This window comes from Podarcis erhardii (assembly GCF_964252035.2).
Source record: "Podarcis erhardii genome assembly, chromosome: 8".
Classification (NCBI taxonomy): Eukaryota; Metazoa; Chordata; class Lepidosauria; order Squamata; family Lacertidae; genus Podarcis; species Podarcis erhardii.
In genome coordinates, this window is record NC_138499.1 from 86725590 (window position 1) to 86747303 (window position 21714).

The 21714-nt window shown below is 42.5% G+C and overlaps 1 protein-coding gene and 1 long non-coding RNA gene across 3 annotated transcripts; one reads left to right on the plus strand and one right to left on the minus strand.

Moving 5' to 3' along the window:
• The first annotated feature begins 72 nt into the window (after nucleotides 1–72).
• POLR3F (RNA polymerase III subunit F) lies at nucleotides 73–18333 on the plus strand. 2 transcript variants are annotated; one of them, XM_081872873.1, is made up of 9 exons: nucleotides 73–157; nucleotides 8922–9039; nucleotides 10650–10717; nucleotides 11065–11132; nucleotides 11368–11480; nucleotides 13270–13413; nucleotides 15207–15314; nucleotides 17049–17240; nucleotides 17951–18333. In XM_081872873.1, exons 1-9 carry the CDS (start codon nucleotides 114–116, stop codon nucleotides 18026–18028), a joined length of 933 nt encoding a protein of 310 aa, XP_081728999.1. In that variant the 5' UTR covers nucleotides 73–113; the 3' UTR covers nucleotides 18029–18333. The 2 variants fall into 2 exon arrangements, with proteins under 2 accessions (XP_081728999.1, XP_081729000.1); XM_081872874.1 differs by having other exon boundaries at nucleotides 15207–15278.
• LOC309347976 lies at nucleotides 591–8904 on the minus strand. The gene is made up of 3 exons (XR_014159099.1): nucleotides 8246–8904; nucleotides 1987–2109; nucleotides 591–1731 (listed from the first exon to the last, which is right to left on the minus strand). It is a non-coding gene; the product is annotated as an uncharacterized lncRNA (long non-coding RNA).
• Nucleotides 18334–21714: the final 3381 nt, after the last annotated feature.

Consider the following 21714-nt stretch of genomic DNA (forward strand, 5'->3'; position numbering starts at 1 on the left):
GCAACCGCAGCCACTCTTTCACGCCAGCTCCGCCTGCCCGACGGACGCCTTCTGTTGACGTCATCGCCCCCCGGCGACTCCCCTGGTTTTGCTTTGCGACGGAGGCTTCCGCCATGGCGGAAGCGAAGGCCCCGGAGCCGCTGGAGATAGAGAGCAGGTAAAAGGCGAGCCCGAGTCAAAACCGAGGCCTGCACCCAGGGGACCCGGGGGCCGCAGGGCTCTGTCCTCACCCACGTCTTCGCAAGCGACGTGGAGGAAGGAATGGAGGGGAGGCTCATCCAGTCTGCTGGGTTGGAAGTGGGGAAGGGGTGCAAACAGCGCAGGGGACACGATTCCCTGAAAGGGGGGGGGGAAGGATCTCAGGAGGGACAAAGGTTAAGCTCCTTCACTCAGGCAGGAAGAACCAGCCACCTACGATTTAGGTAGGATGGGGGACACCTGGCTTACGAGCACTAGTACAGTGGTACCTCGGGTTACATACGCTTCAGGATACATACGCTTCAAGTGACAGACTCCGCTAACCCAGAAATAGTGCTTCAGGTTAAGAACTTTGCTTCAGGATGAGAACAGATATCGTGCTCCGGCGGCATGGCAGCAACAGAAGGCCCCATTAGCTAAAGTGGTGCTTCAGGTTAAGAACAGTTTCAGGTTAAGAACCGACCTCTGGAATGAATTAAGTACTTAACGCGAGGTACCACTGTACATGTGAAAGGGACCGTGGGGGTATTGGTGGACCACAAACTGAGCAGGAGTTCGCAGGGTGATGCGGCAGCAAAAAGAAGAGCTGATGCTATTCTAGGCTGCATCCACAGAAATATACAGTCATACCTCATGTTGCGTTTGCTTCATGTTACGTTTCTTCAGGTTGCGTCCCGCGGCGACCCGGAAGTACCAGAAAGGGTTACTTCCAGGTTTCGCCGCTCGTGCATGCGCAGTAGCACTAAATCACCCTTCACGCATGTGCACAAGTGCCAAATCGCACCTCGCACCTGCGCAGATACGGTGCTTCAGGTTGCGGGCTTTTCATGTTGCAAACGGGCCTCCAGAAAGGATCCCATTCGCAACCAGAGGTACAACTGTAGTGTCCACATCAAGGGAAGTTATAGTGCCACTCTATCCTCCCTTGGTTAGGCCACACTTGGGAGTCCAGTGTCCAATTCTAGGCACCTCAGTTTAAGAAGTGTGTTGACAAGCTGGAACATGGGCAGAGGAGGGCAACCAAGATAATCAAGGGTCTGGAGAGCAAGCCTTAGGAGGAAAGGTTGAAGGAGCAGGGTATGTTTAGCCTGGAAAAGAGGAGATATGATAGCCACCTACAAATATCTAAATGGCCATCTCATGGAAGTCAGAGCGAACTTCTTTTCTCCTGCTCTGGAGGGTAGGAGTTGAACCAATGGCTTCAGGTTACAAGAAAGGAGATTCCAACTAAACATCAGGAAGAACTTTCTGACAGTAAGAGCAGTCTTGACAGTGGAAAGGTCTCCCTCGAGAGGTGGCGGACTCTCCTTGCTTGTAGGTTTTTAAGCAGAGGTTGGATGATATATAGTTGAGATTCCTGCATTGCAGTGGGTTGGACTAGATGACTCCTAGGGTCCCTTCCAGCTCTCTGATTCTATGAGGAGTCTCTGGAGATACATCTCCCCAGGCACATTTTAGCACCATCCAGTATCAGCATGTATAACTGGGAGATTTAGGCCACAGATAATAAATTAAGGCACAGTACAGTGGTGCCTCGCAAGACGAAATTAATTCGTTCCGCGAGTTGCTTCGTCTTGCGATTTTTTCGTCTTGTGGAGCGCGGATTCCCCAGGTATTAACGGCTTTAAGAAAAAGGAAGCAAACCTGCAAGCCGTTTTCGTCTTGCGAAGCAAGCTCATAGGGAAATTCGTCTTGCGAAGCAACTCAAGAAACGAAAAACGCTTTCGTCTTGCGTGTTTTTCGTCTAGCGAGGCATTCGTCTTGCGGGGCACCACTGTAGTAGACAACATCTCACATTGTCAGATGGCAGATGATGTCCTTTCCAATACCCCACCTGTCTCTTCCTCAGGGGAAACCGAAACAAACCAGACTTTTCTACCATGGTCTCACACCAGGTGAGAGTCACTGTGCCTGACTTCCGGAGGCGGCGCGAAGGGTAATGGCTGCCCTTTCCTAACGGGGAAGGGAAGCTCCGCTCGAGAAAGGGTCGTCCGCTACGGCGCAGCGGAGACCCAAAACGGAAAACCGCAGGCAGCAGAAGCCTGCGGTCCTGGGACCCGGCGGGCGCCAGTAGCGGCCACCGAAACGTTGAAGGAACCCCGTAAGGGGCTCCGGATCGCGGAGGAGGCTGCGGCGCTGTGGGTCGTTCCGCAATCGGCGGAGTGAAGCCGCGTAGCTGTTGCCAGTGAGCGCTGACCTTTCTTCCTGAAATTTATGCTTTGAAAACAACAACCCGTGAGTAAACATCTGACTGTATGCAATTTGGGACTTTAAAATATTAAATTTGGCTGAAAGCGGAGTGACGAAAAACAGGAAGTCCGTCTTCCGCTCCCATTGAACTTGAACGCAAAGAGCTGGAGGAGTGGAGGCAAAGAGAGATCTTTTAAACTATTTGATCTGAGCACCCATTGAACTTTATTCTAAGTGGAACAATAACCTTATGTGTTGGACTTTTATGAATTTTAATTACACGGGGATATCTTTCTCCCTTTGGAGCTACATTCTAACTAAAAACCCCAGGCGCTGGAGCTGCCTGAGAAACTGAGCTGTCAGCTTGCAGTTTGCAGTTTGGATACTTTGAATCTGAACTTTGAAACAATCTGAGAGAGTTTGAACTTGTTACTTTAAGGCATTTGGATTACCAGCTTGCACCATCAGAAACACTGTTGCTGTACTAAACCCCAACTCTGCTGAAAAATCTTTTTATTGAAGGTTCTTGGACTTAGAAATCTGACTTTATTTTAATTGAAATTGATTTCTTTCCTGAAATATTTTAAACTCCCCCTAGAGGATTTGGGACTTATAACAGTGACTTTTATTTTACTTTCCTTTTCCCGGCCCTCTGTTGACTGTTACCATCTGGGCCGTGGCTTTCTCATGGGAACAACTCAGCTTGACCTTGACTTTTAGATAACTTTGGAATGAGTGGTACAAGAAGGAGAGGAAGAACTAAACAAACAACTTTGACAACTTTAACCGCAGCCTCACAGGCACGTAGATCATCTGTGCCTACTTTGCCTTCTGAGGTGGAAGCTGTTTCTCTGCCTCGGGCAGGGGAGGGAGAAACTGAGGAATTACAACTGGAAGATATGGCCTCAGGGGCAAGCACTGCTATTTTAGAGAAAATTTTTGAAAAATTAGAATCTTTGGATAAGAAAGTAGAATCTTTGGACAAGAAAGCCGATGAGCAAACATATAAAATTGAGCAGAACACAGAATGTTTAAATAAATTATCTGGACAAGTTGCACAGAATACTCAAGCAATCGGAGAATTGAAGGAGGCTGCAGGGGAAAATCGGAAATTGGCTGAAGATACCAGCCAAAAACTTGAAAATTTAGAACAAGAGGTAAGACCACTCTGCAAACAAGTAGGTGAACATCAGACCTATTTGTCCATGCTTGAACTGCGGAACAGGGAGAGCAATTTAAGGATAAGAGCAATACCAGAAGTGGAAGAAGGCAACCTAGCTGAGTTTTTGACTAAAGAATTCTCCAAATTTTGGAGTCTAGAGGAAAAGGACTTTAAAATTGTTTCGGCTTTTAGGCTCGGAAGACTTCTAAAGAAAGAGAAGCCCAGAGACTGTTTGATAATACTGAGGTCAAAGGAGGAAAGGGATAAGATTTTGGGCCTACACTACGGAAAGTCACTGGACATTTTGGACAAAAGAATTGAGATCTACAAGGATATTCCTAAACAACTGCTAGATCTTAGATCTAACTATTTGGAGTTGACAAGACTACTAAGGAAGAATTCAATCATCTTTAGGTGGGAATTTCCTCAAGGACTATCTTTTACTTTTAGAGGGAAGAAGATCAAAATCAGAACATCGGAAGATAGAGATAAATTTCTGAACGTATACGGAGAGGACCTTCACAAAGGAATTGACCAACTTCCAGGGCCTGAAACACCAGAGGTACCTGCACCCTTGGACCCTGAAGATCCTCTGAATAAGATACCACCCCTTGAAAAATAACCAGATTTATTCAGGATGTCTCTGCAACTTATGAGTTGGAACATTAATGGCTGCAACATCCCGGAAAAAAGGAGGAAAATTTTTCATATATTAAAAAAAGAACAATTGGATATTATCTGCTTACAAGAAACACATGTGACTAGGCTCCATAGAAAGGTGTTAATAAACAAAAGACTTGGTCAAGAATTTATATCTTCGGACAGAGTAAAGAAGCGAGGAGTGGTGATATATGCAAAAGAGAGCCTATCACCTAAATTTTTATTCAAAGACGAACATGGAAGAATATTAGGAATTGAGATACAACATCAAGGAGAAAAGATTCTGATATTAGGAATTTATGCACCAAATGACGGGAAATCGGAATTTTACAAGAAGTTGCATGAGATTATGCTGGACTATCTGGACTACAACAACATCATTATGATGGGAGATATGAATGGGGTCGTATCGACAAACATGGATAAGTCACAAAATCAAAATGTTACAAAAGACGGCAGACTGCCAAAGACCTTTTTTGAAATGGCTGACAATATGGACTGGATTGACATTTGGAGAACTAAGAACCCCCTGGGAAGAGAGGGAACATTCTTCTCTGAAGCCCAACTGACTTGGACAAGAATCGACCAAATATGGATATCTAGAGGTCTGGCACCCAAGGTCAGAAAAGTGGAAATCTGCCCAAAGACCTGCTCCGACCATAATGCGCTGAAGATGGATATGACACTTTTGCCAACCGGCTCCTTTAGATGGAAGATGAACGATAGCTTGTTTAGAGATCAGGAGATTGTCAAGAAGGCCCAAAAAGCTCTGAAGGATTATTTTGAAATAAATATGAACACTACGGTGGAAAAAAGAACTATCTGGGACGCAAGCAAAGCTGTGATGAGGGGGTTCTTGATACAACAGAACACTGTAAAGAAAAGAACACAAAATGAAAGGAAAGATAAGATTTTGCAGAAAATCAAAGAATTGGAGAAGAAATTAAGATCAAATCCGAAGTCACAGCCGATTCTGAGAGAAATTAAACTATATCAAGCTCAATATTCCAAATTGATAAACCAAGAAATAGAATGGAAGATTAAATTAATGAAACAAAAAACTTTTGAATCGGCAAATAAATGTGGGAAACTGCTAGCTTGGCAGTTGAAGAAGAGACAGAAATTAAATACAGTTACAAACCTAGAAATTGAAGGAAGAAATATCCAGAACCCCATGGAAATTAGAAAGTGCTTCCAGAGATACTTTAAAAAATTATACACTCAAGGGCCGCAAGATGAGGTTGAGATTAAACAATTTTTGGAAAGAAATGGATTAACAAAGTTGTCACAAAAAACAGATTAATCCTGAACAACAAAATAACACAACAAGAGATTGAACAAGCTATCCAGAACATGCAACTGGGCAAATCTCCAGGGCCAGACGGCCTGACCTCCAAGTATTATAAGACATTAAAAGACTATCTGATCCAACCAATGATGGAGGTCTGTAATGAAATTATGGAAGGGAAGAAGGCGCCGGAATCGTGGAAGGAAGCTTTTATCAAATTGATACCAAAATCTGAAGCTGAAAAGACACAACTCAAAAACTATCGTCCCATCTCCCTTCTGAATGTGGATTACAAAATATTTGCAGACATTTTGGCAAGTAGATTTAAAAGAGTTCTTAATGAAGTAATTCATAAAGACCAGGCAGGCTTTCTCCCAGGCAGACATATGTTTGCAAATACTAGGAACATTATTGACGTTTTGGAGCTTTTGCAAACAGACATAAATACAAAAGCAGTGTTAATTTTTATAGACGCGGAGAAGGCCTTTGACAATATTTCTTGGAAATTTATGAAGGGAAATTTGAATGAAATGGGAGTGGGACGGGGGTTTGAGAATGGGATTGACGCAATATATTCAGAACAAAAGGCTAAACTGATAGTTAACAATGTGGTTACAGAAGAGTTCAAAATTGAAAAAGGAACACGACAAGGCTGCCCGATTTCCCCTTTGTTATTTATTTCGGTTCTGGAGGTGCTCTTGAACTTGATCAGAGGGGACCGGTTGGTGGAAGGGATTCAGGTCGGAGCGAAACAATACAAATTGAAAGCTTTTGCAGATGACCTAGTTTTGACCCTGCAGGAGCCAGAATCTAGTACGAAAAGAGTATTACAATTGATACAGGATTTTGGTCGGGTGGCAGGATTTAAATTAAATAAACAGAAAACTAAAGTGTTGGGAAAAAATTTGACAGATATAGAGTCGGAACGGTTTCAGAGAGAAACAGAACTAACTATGGTTAAAAAAGTAAAATACCTAGGGGTAAACATAACAGCAAAAAACCTGAGTCTATTTAAGGATAATTATGAAAAATGTTGGTCTGAAATTAAGAGAGACTTGGATAGTTGGACAAAATTGAAGCTTTCTTTGTTAGGCCGAATTGCTGCTATCAAGATGAATGTATTGCCAAAAATGTTGTTTTTGTTTCAAACATTACAGATTGTGGACAAAACGGAGTGCTTCCGGAAGTGGCAGAAAGATATATCTAAATTTGTCTGGCAGGGCAAAAAGCCCAGAATTAAGTTTAAGATATTAACAGATGCGAAAGAAAGAGGTGGCTTTGCCCTGCCAGACTTAAAGTTGTACTATGAAGCCGCAGCTTTTTGCTGGCTAAAAGATTGGCTACTTCTCGAAGACACTGACGTGCTGGACTTGGAAGGTTTTAACAATGCTTTTGGTTGGCATGCATACTTATGGTATGACAAAGTTAAGATCAATAAGGCCTTTAAGAACCATATTGTCAGGAAAGCAGTGTTTAATGTCTGGACAAAATATAAAGACTTATTGGAAAATAAAACTCCAAGGTGGCTTTCACCTCTGGAGGCTAAGGCCCGAAAAAGACCCAATATGGAGGCCAAATGGCCAAAATATTGGGAAATATTAGAAAAAGATGGAGACAATTGGAAATTGCAGAGTTTGGAGAAAATGAAGGACAAGGTGCGAGACTGGTTACATTATGCTCAGATTAAAGAAGTTTTTTAAAATGACAAAAAGTTAGGGTTCCAGGTGGAGAAATCGAAGTTAGAAACAGAATTGTTAGAACCAAAGACCAAGGTACTATCTAGAATGTATAACTTGCTGCTAAAATGGAATACACAAGACGAAATGGTTAAATCGGCTATGATAAAATGGGCACAGGACATTGGGCATAACATTATGTTTGAGGACTGGGAAAGGTTGTGGACCACTGGGCTGAACTTCACTGCATGTAATGCTCTGAAGGAAAATGTAATGAAAATGATATATAGATGGTACATGACCCCAGTTAAACTTGCCAAAATATACCATTCGTCTGACAATAAATGTTGGAAATGTAAAGAAAATGAAGGAACATTCTTTCACCTCTGGTGGACATGCCCTAAGGTGAAGGCCTTCTGGGAAATGATATATAATGAGTTGAAAAAGGTATTTAAGTATACCTTCACTAAGAAACCAGAGGCCTTCCTTCTGGGTATTGTCGGCCAGAGGGTGTTCAAGAAGGATCGAACATTTTTCATGTATGCAACAACGGCAGCAAGGATTCTCATCGCAAAAAATTGGAAAACTCAAGATTTACCCACACTGGAAGAGTGGCAGATGCAGCTGATGGACTATATGCAACTGGCCGAGATGACTGGCAGAATCCGAGATCTGGGAGAAGAAAAGATGGAGGAAGACTGGGAGAAATTCAAGATGTATTTACAAAAACATTGTAATTTGTTTGAATGTTAAGAAGGATGCTAGATTATAAAAAATTGGCCACCACTAAACTAGATTTAAATTTGATGCTAAGTGAGATTAAAGAAAATATAAAAATTTTATTGGAAAAAGTGCTAGATTATATTTGAATGTGTGGACATGAGACTGTAAACAAGTTGATAATTTGTTTGGAAAAATTTTTTTAACAACGTAAATGAGAGAGGGGGACGTGAGGGAGTCCAAAGAAGCGAAGAATTTGTTGTGATAGAAGCAAGATTGTTTTATGTGTGCATTTTATATCTAAAAAAACCTTAATAAATATTTTTTTTTAAAAAAAGAGAGTCACTGTGCCTGACCTACAATGCCATATCCTGACAAACAGTGCAGGACTACCCTACCCCTGTAGCAACCCAAAACAGTCATCCCCACTGCCCACGACAGAGCTTGTTCTTATAGCAAGGCAAGCTCTGGACCACACTCCAGCAGCATTCAGTCAACCAGTAGTCAAATAGCATCCCACACTGCAGTCACCACTCTTACCTGCAGGCAGATATCTCACTGGACAAACAGAATAATGCAGGCAAAAACCATACAGTCTTTCTGGGTAGGAGAATATACCAGGCTGGTACCAAACCAGCCTCCTCTCCTTAGTCGGTCCTTAAGGGGCAGTGTGGCAGACACTGTTCTTGTAGCAAGGCAGGCTGTGGACCAGGCCATATTCGCTCAGCCAGCAATTTGACTTGGTTTGATTCTCCAGGGAGCTTTTAGCCTTTTACTCCCTGGTGTAGAGTAAATGGCTTACGTGTTAGTTGTTGATTATTTTTCTTATTGTTATAGGTGTTTGTTTTTACATCTTTTTTCTGCTGCTGTTTTCTCAGTGATAGTTCTTTTTTTATTGCAATTTATATTTTTCTTATTAGTTATTTGGGACTTAAGAAAAGAGTAGATATAGAGGCTTTATGTTATGTTAGTTGTGGATTTGTTCCATAATTAGTGGTACTTTACTTGCTATTTCTACTTTTGCCAGGATCATTGAGCTGTGCCATCAGTTTCCCCAAGGTATCACAGACCAGGTGATTCAGAATGACATGCCTCACATGGAGGCTCAGCAACGGGCAGTGGCCATTAACAGGCTGCTCTCAATGGTAAGACCTTCCTTAGTTCTGTTGTTGGTTGTCTCAAAAGACAATAGAGTGCACCTAGTTCTTTGACAGTATTTAAACTGGATTATATATCGGGATAATGCACGTTAAGCGGTTAACGTGCTTAACAACCAGCTATTGTGCATATTCATGAAAACTCATGGAGAATGTGCACATAATCTGCTCATCATGAAGAATTGCGTGTAAGGGGAGAAGCATGCTTCTGGGAGACTTTACATACTTATTAGAGAATGTGCATATTGCTCAGAGAATGTATAGAATGCAGCCAGGATATGGACCTTATTCAAAGCCTATTGGAGAATGTTTGTATCTTGGCTACATTCTCTGGGCAACATGTGTAACGTGCCGCTTTAATTTTTGCTACTGCTGGCAAAAACACCACCAAATTTGTGTTCTGCCCACTGAGCCCTCTGCATGTGAAGCAGGGGCCTCTGGTGGCAAACAGGTCCTTGATCATATCCCAAGCCTGTCTAGCAAGCAACATCACAGATTTAAGCCTTCTCTTGAAGGCCACTAATCTAGCTCATCTCCTAATCTTCATCCATTTGTCTAGCTTTGCTGCTTAGAACCATTTCACATATAGTGGTACCTCAGGTTACAGACGCTTCAGGTTACTGACTCCGCTAACCCAGAAATAGTACCTCGGGTTAAAAACATTGCTTCAGGATGAGAACAGAAATTGTGCGGCGGCAGCAGCGGGAGGCCCCGTTAGCTAAAGTGGTACCTCAGGTTAAGAACAGTTTCAGGTTAAGAACGGACCTCCAGAATGAATTAAGTTCTTAGCCCGAGGTACCACTGTATTGTACAACAGCAAATTTACTTATGCTCAACAGAGAACTGCAGCCAAATTTCCCTGACAATTATATCTGTGTCCATAAACTTGTGCCATGCATATCCATAAACATGTTCACACATTACAATTTGTAGAGTATGCTTAAAAATGTAGTCCATTTAGGTGTCCTTCAGAGTCACAAAAATGAAATGTATAATGTCTAAGGTAAAAATATTTTTTCCCTATCCATTAAGAAGGAATATTAATTATATAAGGGAATTTGTTGTTGTTTAATCGTTTAGTCGTGTCCGACTCTTCGTGACCCCATGGACCAGAGCACGCCAGGCACTTCTGTCTTCCACTGTATAAGGGAATATGCAGTACAGTGATGCCTCGCAAGACGAAAAGAATCCGTTCCGCGATTCTCTTCGTCTAGCGCCCATTGACGGCTTAGCGGATTAGTGCTATTAGTGGCTTTTAGCGGCTTTTAGCGGCTTATCAGCTTAGCGGATAAGCAGATAGGCGGCTTAGCGGCTTAGAAAAAGGGGGGGAAAGGAAAAAAAAGTCGGAAAAACTTGCAAGACATTTCGTCTTGTGAAGCAAGCCCATAGGTAAATTCGTTTTGCGAAGCGCCTCCAAAACGGAAAACCCTTTCGTCTAGCGGGTTTTTCGTCTTGCGAGGCATTTGTCTTGCGGGGCACCACTGTATTAAATTAATGCAGTCTAAGTTTAGTACTGAGTGTCTTTCATATTGCATCCCAATGTCAAATCATTATTTTAGAAATCTGTCAAAATATTACAATAATGTGTATTCTCTTAGGGACAGCTGGATCTGTTGAGGAGCAGCACTGGCCTCCTCTACAGGATCAAGGAATCTCAGAATGCTGGGTAAGCTGTGCCCTCAAAGCATCAACACTTTTTCTGCTTCTGTCACTGAGAAATTGATGGACATAATTGTAATTACCATGATACTGTAGCTTGGAAAATCACCTTAGGTGAAGGAACATTTCTAAATAACCAGTAGAAAACTCTCTCATCTGTGGTCAAATTCTAGCTTTTTTTTGACATCTCAAAATATGTATAGTATTTATTTGTTTCATAAAATGTATATGCCTCTTGATTGTCTTGGGGAGGGGAAACCTCAAAGTTGTTTAGTATTTAATGTCACATCGATCAAATCCACTGAGGTTTTCAAAAACCAAACACTATTCACTTCTTATTTTGTCTTTCTGCAGTAAAATGAAGGGATCTGACAATCAGGAGAAGCTGGTGTATCAGATTATAGAGGATGCAGGAAACAAAGGTAATGTGCTTGTCTGTCGCTTTGTGTTTTCCACTTAATGGTCTTCTTCACTGTAGCTTTTTAATTCCTGAATGCAGTGGAGTTAGAAAGGTTTTATTTTACTTGGAGAAATGGCATTCAATACAGGAAAAGGGTGTGGGGATGGTATTATGAGAACCTGGATACATGTAGTATGTAAAAATGTGATTCATGCTCAAGATGAATTAATTTAACTTTTTTTAAACAACCAAAACAGGTATTTGGAGCAGGGATATTAGATATAAAAGCAATCTTCCGTTAACTGAGATCAACAAGATCCTGAAGAACTTGGAAAGCAAGAAACTCATTAAAGCTGTGAAGTCTGTAGCGGTGAGTAGCTCATAATTTTGAACTAGCTAAACAGTCTGTACCATTTCCTGACCATTGTGTGGGAGTAAAGCATTTCTATCGTGTAACAGAAGAAATAGCTCTTAAGAGTCGTCGTCTAATTGTGGTTTCACCTGTTATATCATGGGAAGGCAAACTAAGGCCCAGGGGCCGGATCTGGCCCAATCGCCTTCTCAATCCGGCCTGTGGCTGGTCCGGGAATCAGCATGTTTTTACATGAGCAGAATGTGTCCTTTTATTCAAAATGCATCTCTGGGTTATTTGTGGGGCATAGGAATTCGTTCATTCCCCCCCCCCTTCAAAATATAGTCTGGTCCCCCACAAGGTCTGAGGGACAGTGGACCGGCCCCCTGCTGAAAAAGTTTGCTGACCCCTGAGTTAGATGGTGGAAATAATTGGTTTGTCTCTAATGAGCGCCCTCGACTGGGAGCTGCAGCCATTCCTGGTTCCTGGAGGTGGTGGCCATGGTTGGGTGGCCATCTGTCAGAGATGCTTTAGTTGAGATTCCTGCATTGCAGGGGGTTGGACTAGATGACCCTAGGGGTCCCTTCCAAATCTAAAAGTTCTGTGATACTGTGCAACAGGTCCTGCTTGCTGGTTTCCCACAGGCCTCTGGTTGGCCCCTGTGAGAACAGGATGGTGGCCTAGATGGGCCACTGGTCTGATCCAGCAGGCTGTTCTTATGCTCTTAAAGAAATGAGCAGTGCTGCTGCTGCCCAAACCTCTGCCACGGACACTGCCGGAGCCACCCATAGCCCCACACCATGGTCATGCCTGTGTCTCATGAGACTCAGGAATCGAGAAGATACCGACTTTAAAAAAGAATGGGGAAAATTTATAATTTACTTAGGAGACCATTGTAAACAAATAAAAACGTTAGCTGGACTGTAAAAATAACTTGTAAAGAAACGAAAAATACAGATAATTTAGAGAAATGAAAACTTTAGAAATGAAAATTTAGAAATGAAAATTTAGAGAAGATAGTGATATGGGGAAACCCAGCCAAATGGGCAGGCTATAAATAATAAAATTGTTGTTGTTGTTATTATGTCATACCTTGGGTTCCAGATGCTTCGGGTTGCGCACCGCGCCGAACCCAGAAGTACCGGAACGGGTTTCTTCTGGGTTTCGGCACATGCGCAGAAGCGCTAAATTGCGCTTTGCACATGTGCAGACGCACAGAATCACAACCTGCGCGTGTGCAGACGTGGCACTGCGGGTTGCGAACGTGCTTCCCGCATGGATCATGTTTGCAACCCGGGCGTCCACTGTACAATATGTAGTTTTAGATAGGACCCATGCAGGGGATGGGGGGAGGTCGCAAGATTCAGAGAATCTCATATATGTACCGGTATATGGTAAAAGTTTTTTTTTTCTTCATTATTTTGAATTTGTTTTTGTAAAAGCCAATGAAAATATTTTAAAAAACAAAAACAAAACGAGCACACACAATGTAGGGCAGGTGGAGGTGAATATACAATTGTGCTTAAGCAATTCACTTTGGCAGAGTCAGAGAGATGCATGCACAAAACTGCTTGTGGCATTTTCCAGAATACACAAGTTTTCATAGAATTGTAGAGTTGGAAAGGACCGTAGGTCCAACCCCTGAACCCCCTGCAATGGAGGAATATGCAGCTGTCCCGGACAGGGATTGAACTTTCATCACTGGCATTCTCAGTAACATGCTGTAACCAACTCAGCAATCGAGGCTTAATTTTCTCTCTTAATGAAAGAGAACATGTGAACAAAACCTGTACCATTAATTCCCTAGGCTTCCAAGAAGAAAGTGTATATGTTATACAACCTTCAACCAGATCGCTCTGTGACAGGAGGAGCTTGGTATAGCGACCAAGACTTTGAATCTGAATTTGTAGAGGTGCTTAACCAACAGTGTTTTAAGTTCTTACAGACCAAGGTGAGTGAACTATCTGTGTTCTTTGTGCCATGTCAGACTGCAATCCCAATAATGTGCCAAAGAGATCTTTGCTTTGCAGTTTTCACTGATAGCATATCTCGGCTGGCCAGCTGTGAAGCAGGAAGGAGCAGCTGCTAAGGAACAGTCTGCAGGAATAAACTCATAAAGTCCTTTAACTGTCTCCAGTTTTCCTTATTCATAAAAAGGCAATCCCAAATACTGTAGAAGAAATATATTGTTATATTATTTGTCACCAATGCTGGTCGCATTTTTGGGAGTGCTGTTGGTGATGAGCCCTGATATTGTTAGTTTGAAGGGTTCTATCACACTCCAGTGTTACCCAGATACAGAATATAGGTTAGGGCTCTGCAAATATCTCAGACACTAAATGCCTTCCATATGGTTGCAAGGAACAAAGTAAACTCAGTGATTTTTTAAAAAAAACCCTGGCGGTTTAAGGGTGTCTCATGTTGGTTCAAGCACCACAAAGCTGGCTGGTTTTAGTTAATTAATTTAGTTACATTTGTTTTGAATTTTACTTATTTTTATTATATGTGTATAATTATTTTATGTATATTTGTTTTTTAAATATTTTTGTGGTTTGTGTGTGTGTTTTTCTACATTTTTGTTATGTACAGTGGTACCTTGGGTTAAGAACTTAATTCGTTCCAGAGGTCCGTTCTTAACCTGAAACGGTTCTTAACCTGAAGCGTGTTTTTGCTAATGGGGCCTCCTGCTGCTGGCGCGCAATTTCCATTCTTATCCTGGGGCAAAGTTCTTAACCTGGAGCAACCACTTCCTGGTTAGTGGAGTTTGTAACCCAAAGTGTCTGTAACCCGAGGTACCAGTGTACAGTGCTTAGAGACCTCTTTGATTAAACTGCATGTAAATCTTCCTAAATTAATAGAGTAATAAACCTAAAACAATGCTTTAACATGCATTCCCCACAATCGGCAGTGATGCCGGTTTGTGATGCAAGTTGTGCTTCCTAACACATTCCATCCACCCGCAGGTTCCCTTTGCCTTTCAGGCCCAGATGCAGCGGGGAGGGTGTCTACTGCCCTCCAGATTGCCTGCTCGCTTTCTCTCCTTCTGAAGGGAATGCAGCTAGCTCCGTAGTCAAACCACTATGCTACACTTCCCCTCCACTGGGGACAGGAGCATTGTGGTGCTAACAGTGCAGTGTTGGCAGGCAGTGTTGCCTAGTGGTTTGACTGTTGGACTGGCTAAAGACATGCCATATCGTTCACAGGGATGCATTGCTATATTTCCCACATACCGTATTTTTTGCTCTATAAGACTCACTTTTTCCCTCCTAAAAAGTAAGGGGAAATGTGTGTGCGTCTTATGGAGCAAATGCAGGCTGCGCAGCTATCAGAGAAGCCAGAACAGCAAGAGGGATTGCTGCTTTCACTGCGCAGTGATCCCTCTTGTTGTTCTGGTTTCTGAGATTCAGCATTTTTTTTTTCTTGTTTTCATTCTCCAAAAACTAGGGGCGTCTTATGGTCTGGAGCGTCTTATGGAGCGAAAAATACGGGTAATTAACCTCACTGCATCCCAGAATGTGAGATTAAATACTGGAAGAGAACCACCCCTATGTGAGTTAGCCTTTTGGGGAAGGAGGTCCAGAACCTGTGATGCATGTGCTTTACCGCATGTGCTTTGCCACTGAGCCCCATGTGCTTTTCTGGGAGCCACGTCCAATAATCTCTCTAAAATTATGTTAAACTAGGAATGTCCTTTACTGATGGAGACTGGCTCTGCCACACTGTGCTTCTCTCTGTATTTTGTAGGCCGAAGCAGCTCGAGAAAGCAAGCAAAACCCCATGATCCAGAGAAACAGCTCGTTTGCGTCCTCTCACGAGGTGTGGAAATACATCAGCGAGTTAGGTGTCAGTAAGGTGAAGCAGTCGTTCTATTTCTTTCCTTGCATTTTCTGCACAATGATCAATACTGCATTGTTGTTGTTGTTCAGTCGTTTAGTCGTGTCCGACTCTTCGTGACCCCCTGGACCAGAGCATGCCAGGTGCTCCTGTCTTCCACTGCCTCCCGCAGTTTGGTCAGACTGCATTGTAGCTATGGATAATTGGAATTTTTTTTAGCTTCAACTCAACTTTAGCTACATATTTCTCTGATGATCTTCTATTTTAGAAATATCCTCCCCAGGGAAATACTTACTTACTTTGTTGGTGTATAGGAGAGCATTAAAAGCTTTTTATTGTTATTACAGTCTGCATTTGCGTAATCTTACTTTATTGTGTTTTCATTTCCGCCCCCCCCCCTAAAAATTTCATCTCCTATGGTTATTTACTAAAGTTTTTAAAAACAATGCTCAATTAAAAAAAAAAGAACAAATATTCGGGCATGGGCTTGGAAAGTGATAAAATAAACCTTATGGCTTCACAGTGGGAGGAACTATGGGAGTAGTCAGTAAAACTTTCTTTTTACTGCTTGTTTTTCTTTGTCTGTGAAATCAGAGTGCTGCAGGTAAAGGCATTCAGCTGATTGTTGGCGCTGGCCTTGCAAGCCCCGCCATGATCCCTGTGTCTCCACTCCCAGTGGGCTGATCAGTGAGCCCCACTTTTGAAAGGAATAACCAGGAGCTTTCATTGCTCCTGTGGAACTGCATCCTTACCTGCTCCACACCTGATGTCACATATAATGTCAGGTGTAGGGCAGGTGGCCGTGGCTTGGTAAAAAGGGCCTTGCAGGTCAAATGGAGACCTGCACTGGTCCTAATTAGGCCTGCGGGTGGTTTAGGTCCAGCAGAAAATGCGGCTGTTGCACTATCAGCTCCTCATTCCCTCTTCGACTCCCAAGAAGGTGTAGTTAAGAGGTATATAAATTGTTTTTAACAATAATAGATGAGGTTTTTTCCGTACTGCCTTAAGTTCCTGCTTGATAAATCTTTGATTTTCTTACTGTTATCTCCTAGCACCTCTAATTTCTGCGGCATTAATTTCAATTTTTGTGCAGTGTTAGTCACAGTCTAGAAGTAATAATAATAATAATAATAACAAGAACAACAATAATAATTGTTTTTATTTATACCCCGCCTCCCCCGGCCAGGGCCGGGCTCAGGGCGGCTAACACCAAATACAGTGGTACCTCGCAAGACGAAATTAATTCGTTCTGCGAGTTTTTTCGTCTTGCGAGTTTTTTCGTCTTGCAAAGCACGGATTTTGGAAAAGCTTCAAAAATCACCAAAGTATTCAAAAACCTCAGAAAAAGGCTACCGCACCGCATGCTATGAGTTGCTCCTCGAAGTCAAGTCGCAACTGCACCCCCTGAATGCACGGTTTTAAGAAAAAGGAAACAAACTTGCAAGACAAAGGAAACAAACTTGCAAAATGTTTTCGTCTTGCGAAGCAAGCCCATAGGGAAATCCGTCTTGCGAAGCAACTCAAAAAACGAAAAACTCTTTCATCTTGCGAGTTTTTCGTCTTACGAGGCATTCGTCTTGCGAGGTACCACTGTACAAATTACAATAAAACGTAATAGAAAAAAAAAGTTAATTAATTAAAATACGGCTTGAAATAAAGCTTAAAATATTGATAATTAAGATATCGATACATATCTTCTTTGTTTGAAAAAGCTTCTTCTGTTGTTTCATTTTTACAAATCTTTTTTTTAAGGTGGAATTGTCAATGGAAGATATTGAAACCATTCTCAACACATTAATCTATGATGGAAAGGTAGAAATGACCATTGTTGCTGCAAAAGAGGCAGCAGCCGGCAGTGTGGACGGGCACATGAAACTGTACAGAGCCGTCAACCCCATCATCCAGCCTACAGGCTTAGTTCGGACGCCTTGTGGACTCTGTCCGGTGAGTTACGTCTCAGGAATAACACGAAGATATTTAGCTAATCTGACATATTTAAGCTTATTTCTCATTTAGACAGCCATTCAGGCAGGTCTGCAGAGAACATACATAACAAATCCTATAAGCTGTAAAATGTTTAAGCAGGAATAAGCAGGCCAGTGACCCATGTAGTCCAGCATTCGGTTCTCACAGTGGCCAACCAGAGGCCTGTGGGGAAATTGCAAGCAGGGTGTGAGCACAAGCACAACACTCTCCTCTTGTGACTTCCAGCATTTGCTCTTGTGTTATTAGCTTTTATTTTGATATAACTATTTGGGGGTGGGGGAACCAACAACAGCTGTGTTTACAAAAAAAAATCAGAAACGTAGTAAGGGTAAAAGGGTAAAGGACCCCTGGATGGCTAAGTCCAGTCATAGGCGACTATGGGGTTGTGGCGCTCATCTCGCTTTCTGGGTCATGTGACCAACAGGACTAAACCGCTTCTGGTGCAACGGGACACTGTGACGAACGCCAGAGCGCACAGAAACGGCGTTTACCTTCCCGCCACAGTGGTACCTTATTAAATCCATATGATCCCCCCCCCCATGCCCCAAGGATATGATTGAGAAACTAACATGCAGTCCTTGGGGCTGAATGGGGGTGTACTGTATGCACATATAACTGAATTGATCTAGCAAATGGCATAAACTATGTATGTTTAATTCTCTTCCTAGGTTTTTGATGACTGCCATGAAGGTGGTGAGATATCTCCATCAAATTGTATTTATATGGTAGAGTGGTTAGAATTTTAGCAGTAAGTGGAGAGAGCTTATTGCAACCTAGGTTGATCAACCGTCTAATTATGGACACTGCTTTTCTTGAAGAAGAATGCAAAAAATCCTTGACAGTGTCTTTGCTGTGGCAAAGACTCTGATCTCTCTTCGGGCACTGACTGGACACATGGAAAGAAAGGGACCAAGACTCCGAAATTGCTTCCTGTATAAACTGTATGCAGGCACAGAGTTCTGCATATTTTTTAGAGATGCAAGTTATGTTTTGACCTTTTGGGAGATTTGTTGATACCTGTACTAAATAAAATAAATAATTTAAATTGCCATTGAGTCCCACAGTGTGCCTTTTGGATCATAATGTGGTAGAGAACAGCTGAACAAGAAGCAGCCCTGTTTTGTGTTACTGGGTGGGCACAATCCACCCAAATGTTCTCTTGTTGAAGCCTTATCCATGTAACTGGGAGGTGCGTAGGAACACAAGCGGGCTGAAGCGGAGATATTCTTGTAAGTTCTACATCTTTTGTTCTGGCAAATCTTTTCCAGGTGCTTGTCTTAAATTGTAAAATCCAATCCAGCGAAAACAATGGATTGTAAGTTGAGTGTGAGTGATGTCCTAGTGGATTCTACTGGTTGGAAGGCAGGAAATTAGATCAGCAATTTTCTTTGCTTGTAGCTTCTCTCTGTTGACGGACTTTGAGCTTCATTTCCTGTCTTGCTTGGAGCATTGCCCACTTCTCTGTGTTATGTTCTCTTACTTTTAGCTCTGCTGCCGCCTTTTCCTCCCCAACCCCCCACCCCCGGCTTCAGCAAGGAAAATGAAGGTCTCTTTGCCTTCCCAACACATTCATGTGGTTATAAACTTGCACACACCCTCCAAAGGCCTGGCCAAATTACTGTCAAGTATTCAAACTTTAGTGTACAGGATGTTTCATAACTTGTTTTGCCTTGGGGTATTTATATGATCAACTTACATTTTTATATCAGTTTACAGCCATGACTTCTTCCTCAATATACTGGGTTTTGTAGTTTCCGGAGGGCAATACTCTGTTGATGATCCCTTGCCCTCTTTCCTCATATACAGAGAAATATTCATTTATTTCATGAAATTTATATCTAGATTGTAAAAACCTCAATATGTTTTACAAAGAGAAGAAAAAATCAGTAAAAACTTTTAAAACTATTTGAAACAATCAATAAAATGTTATAAAAAAAGAGAAACATTGGAAAAGATAAACTGAAGACAAAACACACATCAACATTCTGCATATCTGGGTAGGCTTGTCCCCCCCCCAAAAAAAGTACATTGGTACCTCAGTTTTCAAACGTAATCCGATCCAGTAGACCATTCGACTTCCGAAACGTTCGAAAACCGAAGCATGCATTTCTGGAAGAATTTACTTATGGAAAACTCAAAATGGAAGCTGTGTAGCATGTTTGACTTCCAAAAAGCATTCAAAAACCGAAGCAGTTACTTCCGGGTTCTCAGCGTTCAAAAACCGAAACATTTGACTTTCAAGACATTTGAGAATTGAGGTACCACTGTACAGTTAAGGTGACTGTCTAATGTCAGTAGGCAGGGAATTCCAAAGTGTAGGTGCTGCCACTTTAATACATTTTTTTTACAAATGCACTGTGGTCTAAACCACAGGGCCTAGGACTTGCCGATCAGAAGGTCGGCGGTTTGAATCCCCACGACGGGGTGATCTCCTGTTGCTCGGTCCCACCTCCTGCCAACCTAGTAGTTCGAAAGCACGTCAAAGTGCAAGTAGATAAATAGGTACCGCTCCGGTCAGAAGCGGCTTAGTCACGCTGGCCACATGACCCGGAAAAACTGCCGACAAACGTTGGCTCCCTCAGCTAGTAAAGCGAGATAAGCGCCGCAACCCTAGAGTCGTTCGCGACTGTCAGGGGTCCTTTACTGTCAGGGGTCCTTTACCTTTACCTTTTTAAATAGGTTTTATGTGTGGCACCTGTAACAGTACAAGTTATGCAGATCGAAGTGGCTGAGCTGGCACATGTGGGGGAACATAATCTGGTTTTTAAGGACTTTATATACTAATAGTAACACCTTAAACTTGACCTTTTGGCAAACTGGCAAGCGGTGCAAATCTCTGAGCGTAGGTACTATATGCTGACATTCCTGTCAGCAATTGTGCTGCAGCATTCTGCACCGACTGCAGCTTCCAGATCTAGCATGAGGGAAGCCCCACATAGAGTACGTTGCTATAATCCTGATCTATATTTTGCTCTAGGAGGCTTTTTTTGGTCAGAATCTGGTATATACTCCCAGAGCTAACACTAAATGCATTGCTTCTGGTAAATGAGCCGCTAGAAGGCCATGAAAATTTGTGTCCCGGGCTTTTTAGACTCGTCTACCCATCTGACCCATGGGACGCGGGTGGCGCTGTGGGTTAAACCACAGAGCCTAGGACTTGCCGATCAGAAGGTCGGCGGTTTGAATCCCTGTGATGGGGTGAGCTCCCGTTGCTCGGTCGCTGCTCCTGCCAACCTAGCAGTTTGAAAGCATGTCAAAGTGCAAGTAGATAAATAGGTAGCACTCTGGCGGGAAGGTAAATGGCGTTTCCATGTGCTGCTCTGGTTCACCAGAAGCGGCTTAGTCATGCTGGCCACATGACCCAGAAGCTGTACGCTGGCTCCCTCGGCCAGTAAAGCAAGATGAGCGTCGCAACCCCTGAGTCGGCCACAACTGGACCTAATGGTCAGGGGTCCCTTTACCTTTACCCATCTGAAACCAAAGTGGCACATTGGGTTTCAGATGTGATTTCCCCCCGCCAGCTCTCCTACCCCACTGTAGGAGCTTTGGAGGGGATTGTGTATTTAAGTGGGAAGGTAAATGTGAGGGGCTATGGGTTACAGTTCTTGGATTCCCTGACAAAGCAATCCTGAGACAATATACCTGGGAACTTGTATCTTCAGATGTGCTAAATAAGCTTTTTTTGGTTTCCCCAACCCACCTCAAGAACCTTTTTGCTGGCAATCTTTTCAGCAAGATCTTCTAACAGAGAGCCACAGTCAGCGATTTAGCTTAGTGATGTTAGCGCTCCCTCTGCTGCACAATCTTTATTAAGAACTGGATTCTTTAATCCAGACAAAATAATACTTGGTGGATAATGTTAACATGGTAACTGTGTTTGCTTACATGATTCACAATGTCTCTCCCTTTTGTTGACATTCCCGCCCACCTCCCGGTGCATAGGAACAGGCATATTTCCTTTTCTTGTTCCATATTTTCTCTGTAAAATGACAACGCAGTGTGATGGTCCTTTTTAAACAAATAACAAAAACGGGAAGTATGGACAACTCTGCTGCTTCCTCATGTGAAATTCCTTCTTTCCTCATCTCTTTCATAATCACGAACAGCTGTAGTTTCTCATATTGATGGACCTCTTGTCTTTGTAAAGGGTTTATATTTTGCAGTTTGCGACATCCGTTCTCAGTTTAAACAGTGTGCAGGAGGGTTAAGACATGATGGGACAGTCAGAATGGTAGACAGTGTTCAAGAGAGAATAGGAGCAGGGGCAGCTGTAATCAGGGTACAATAAAATTTATTATTATGTTTTTATTGTAATTTTACTGGTGTTAGCCGCCCTGAGCCCAGCTCTAGCCGGGGAGGGTGGGGTATAAATAAAATGTATTATTATTATTATTATTATTATTATTATTATTATTATTATTATTATTTATTA

Excerpts from the sequence above, each read along its gene's own strand:
- POLR3F (XM_081872873.1), top strand. The coding sequence starts at position 114 with ATGGCGGAAGCGAAGGCCCCGGAGCCGCTGGAGATAGAGAGCAG. Across the intron at positions 9,040-10,649 it reads TTAACAGGCTGCTCTCAATG|GGACAGCTGGATCTGTTGAG; the intron begins GTAAGACCTTCC and ends GTATTCTCTTAG. Across the intron at positions 13,414-15,206 it reads TTAAGTTCTTACAGACCAAG|GCCGAAGCAGCTCGAGAAAG; the intron begins GTGAGTGAACTA and ends TGTATTTTGTAG.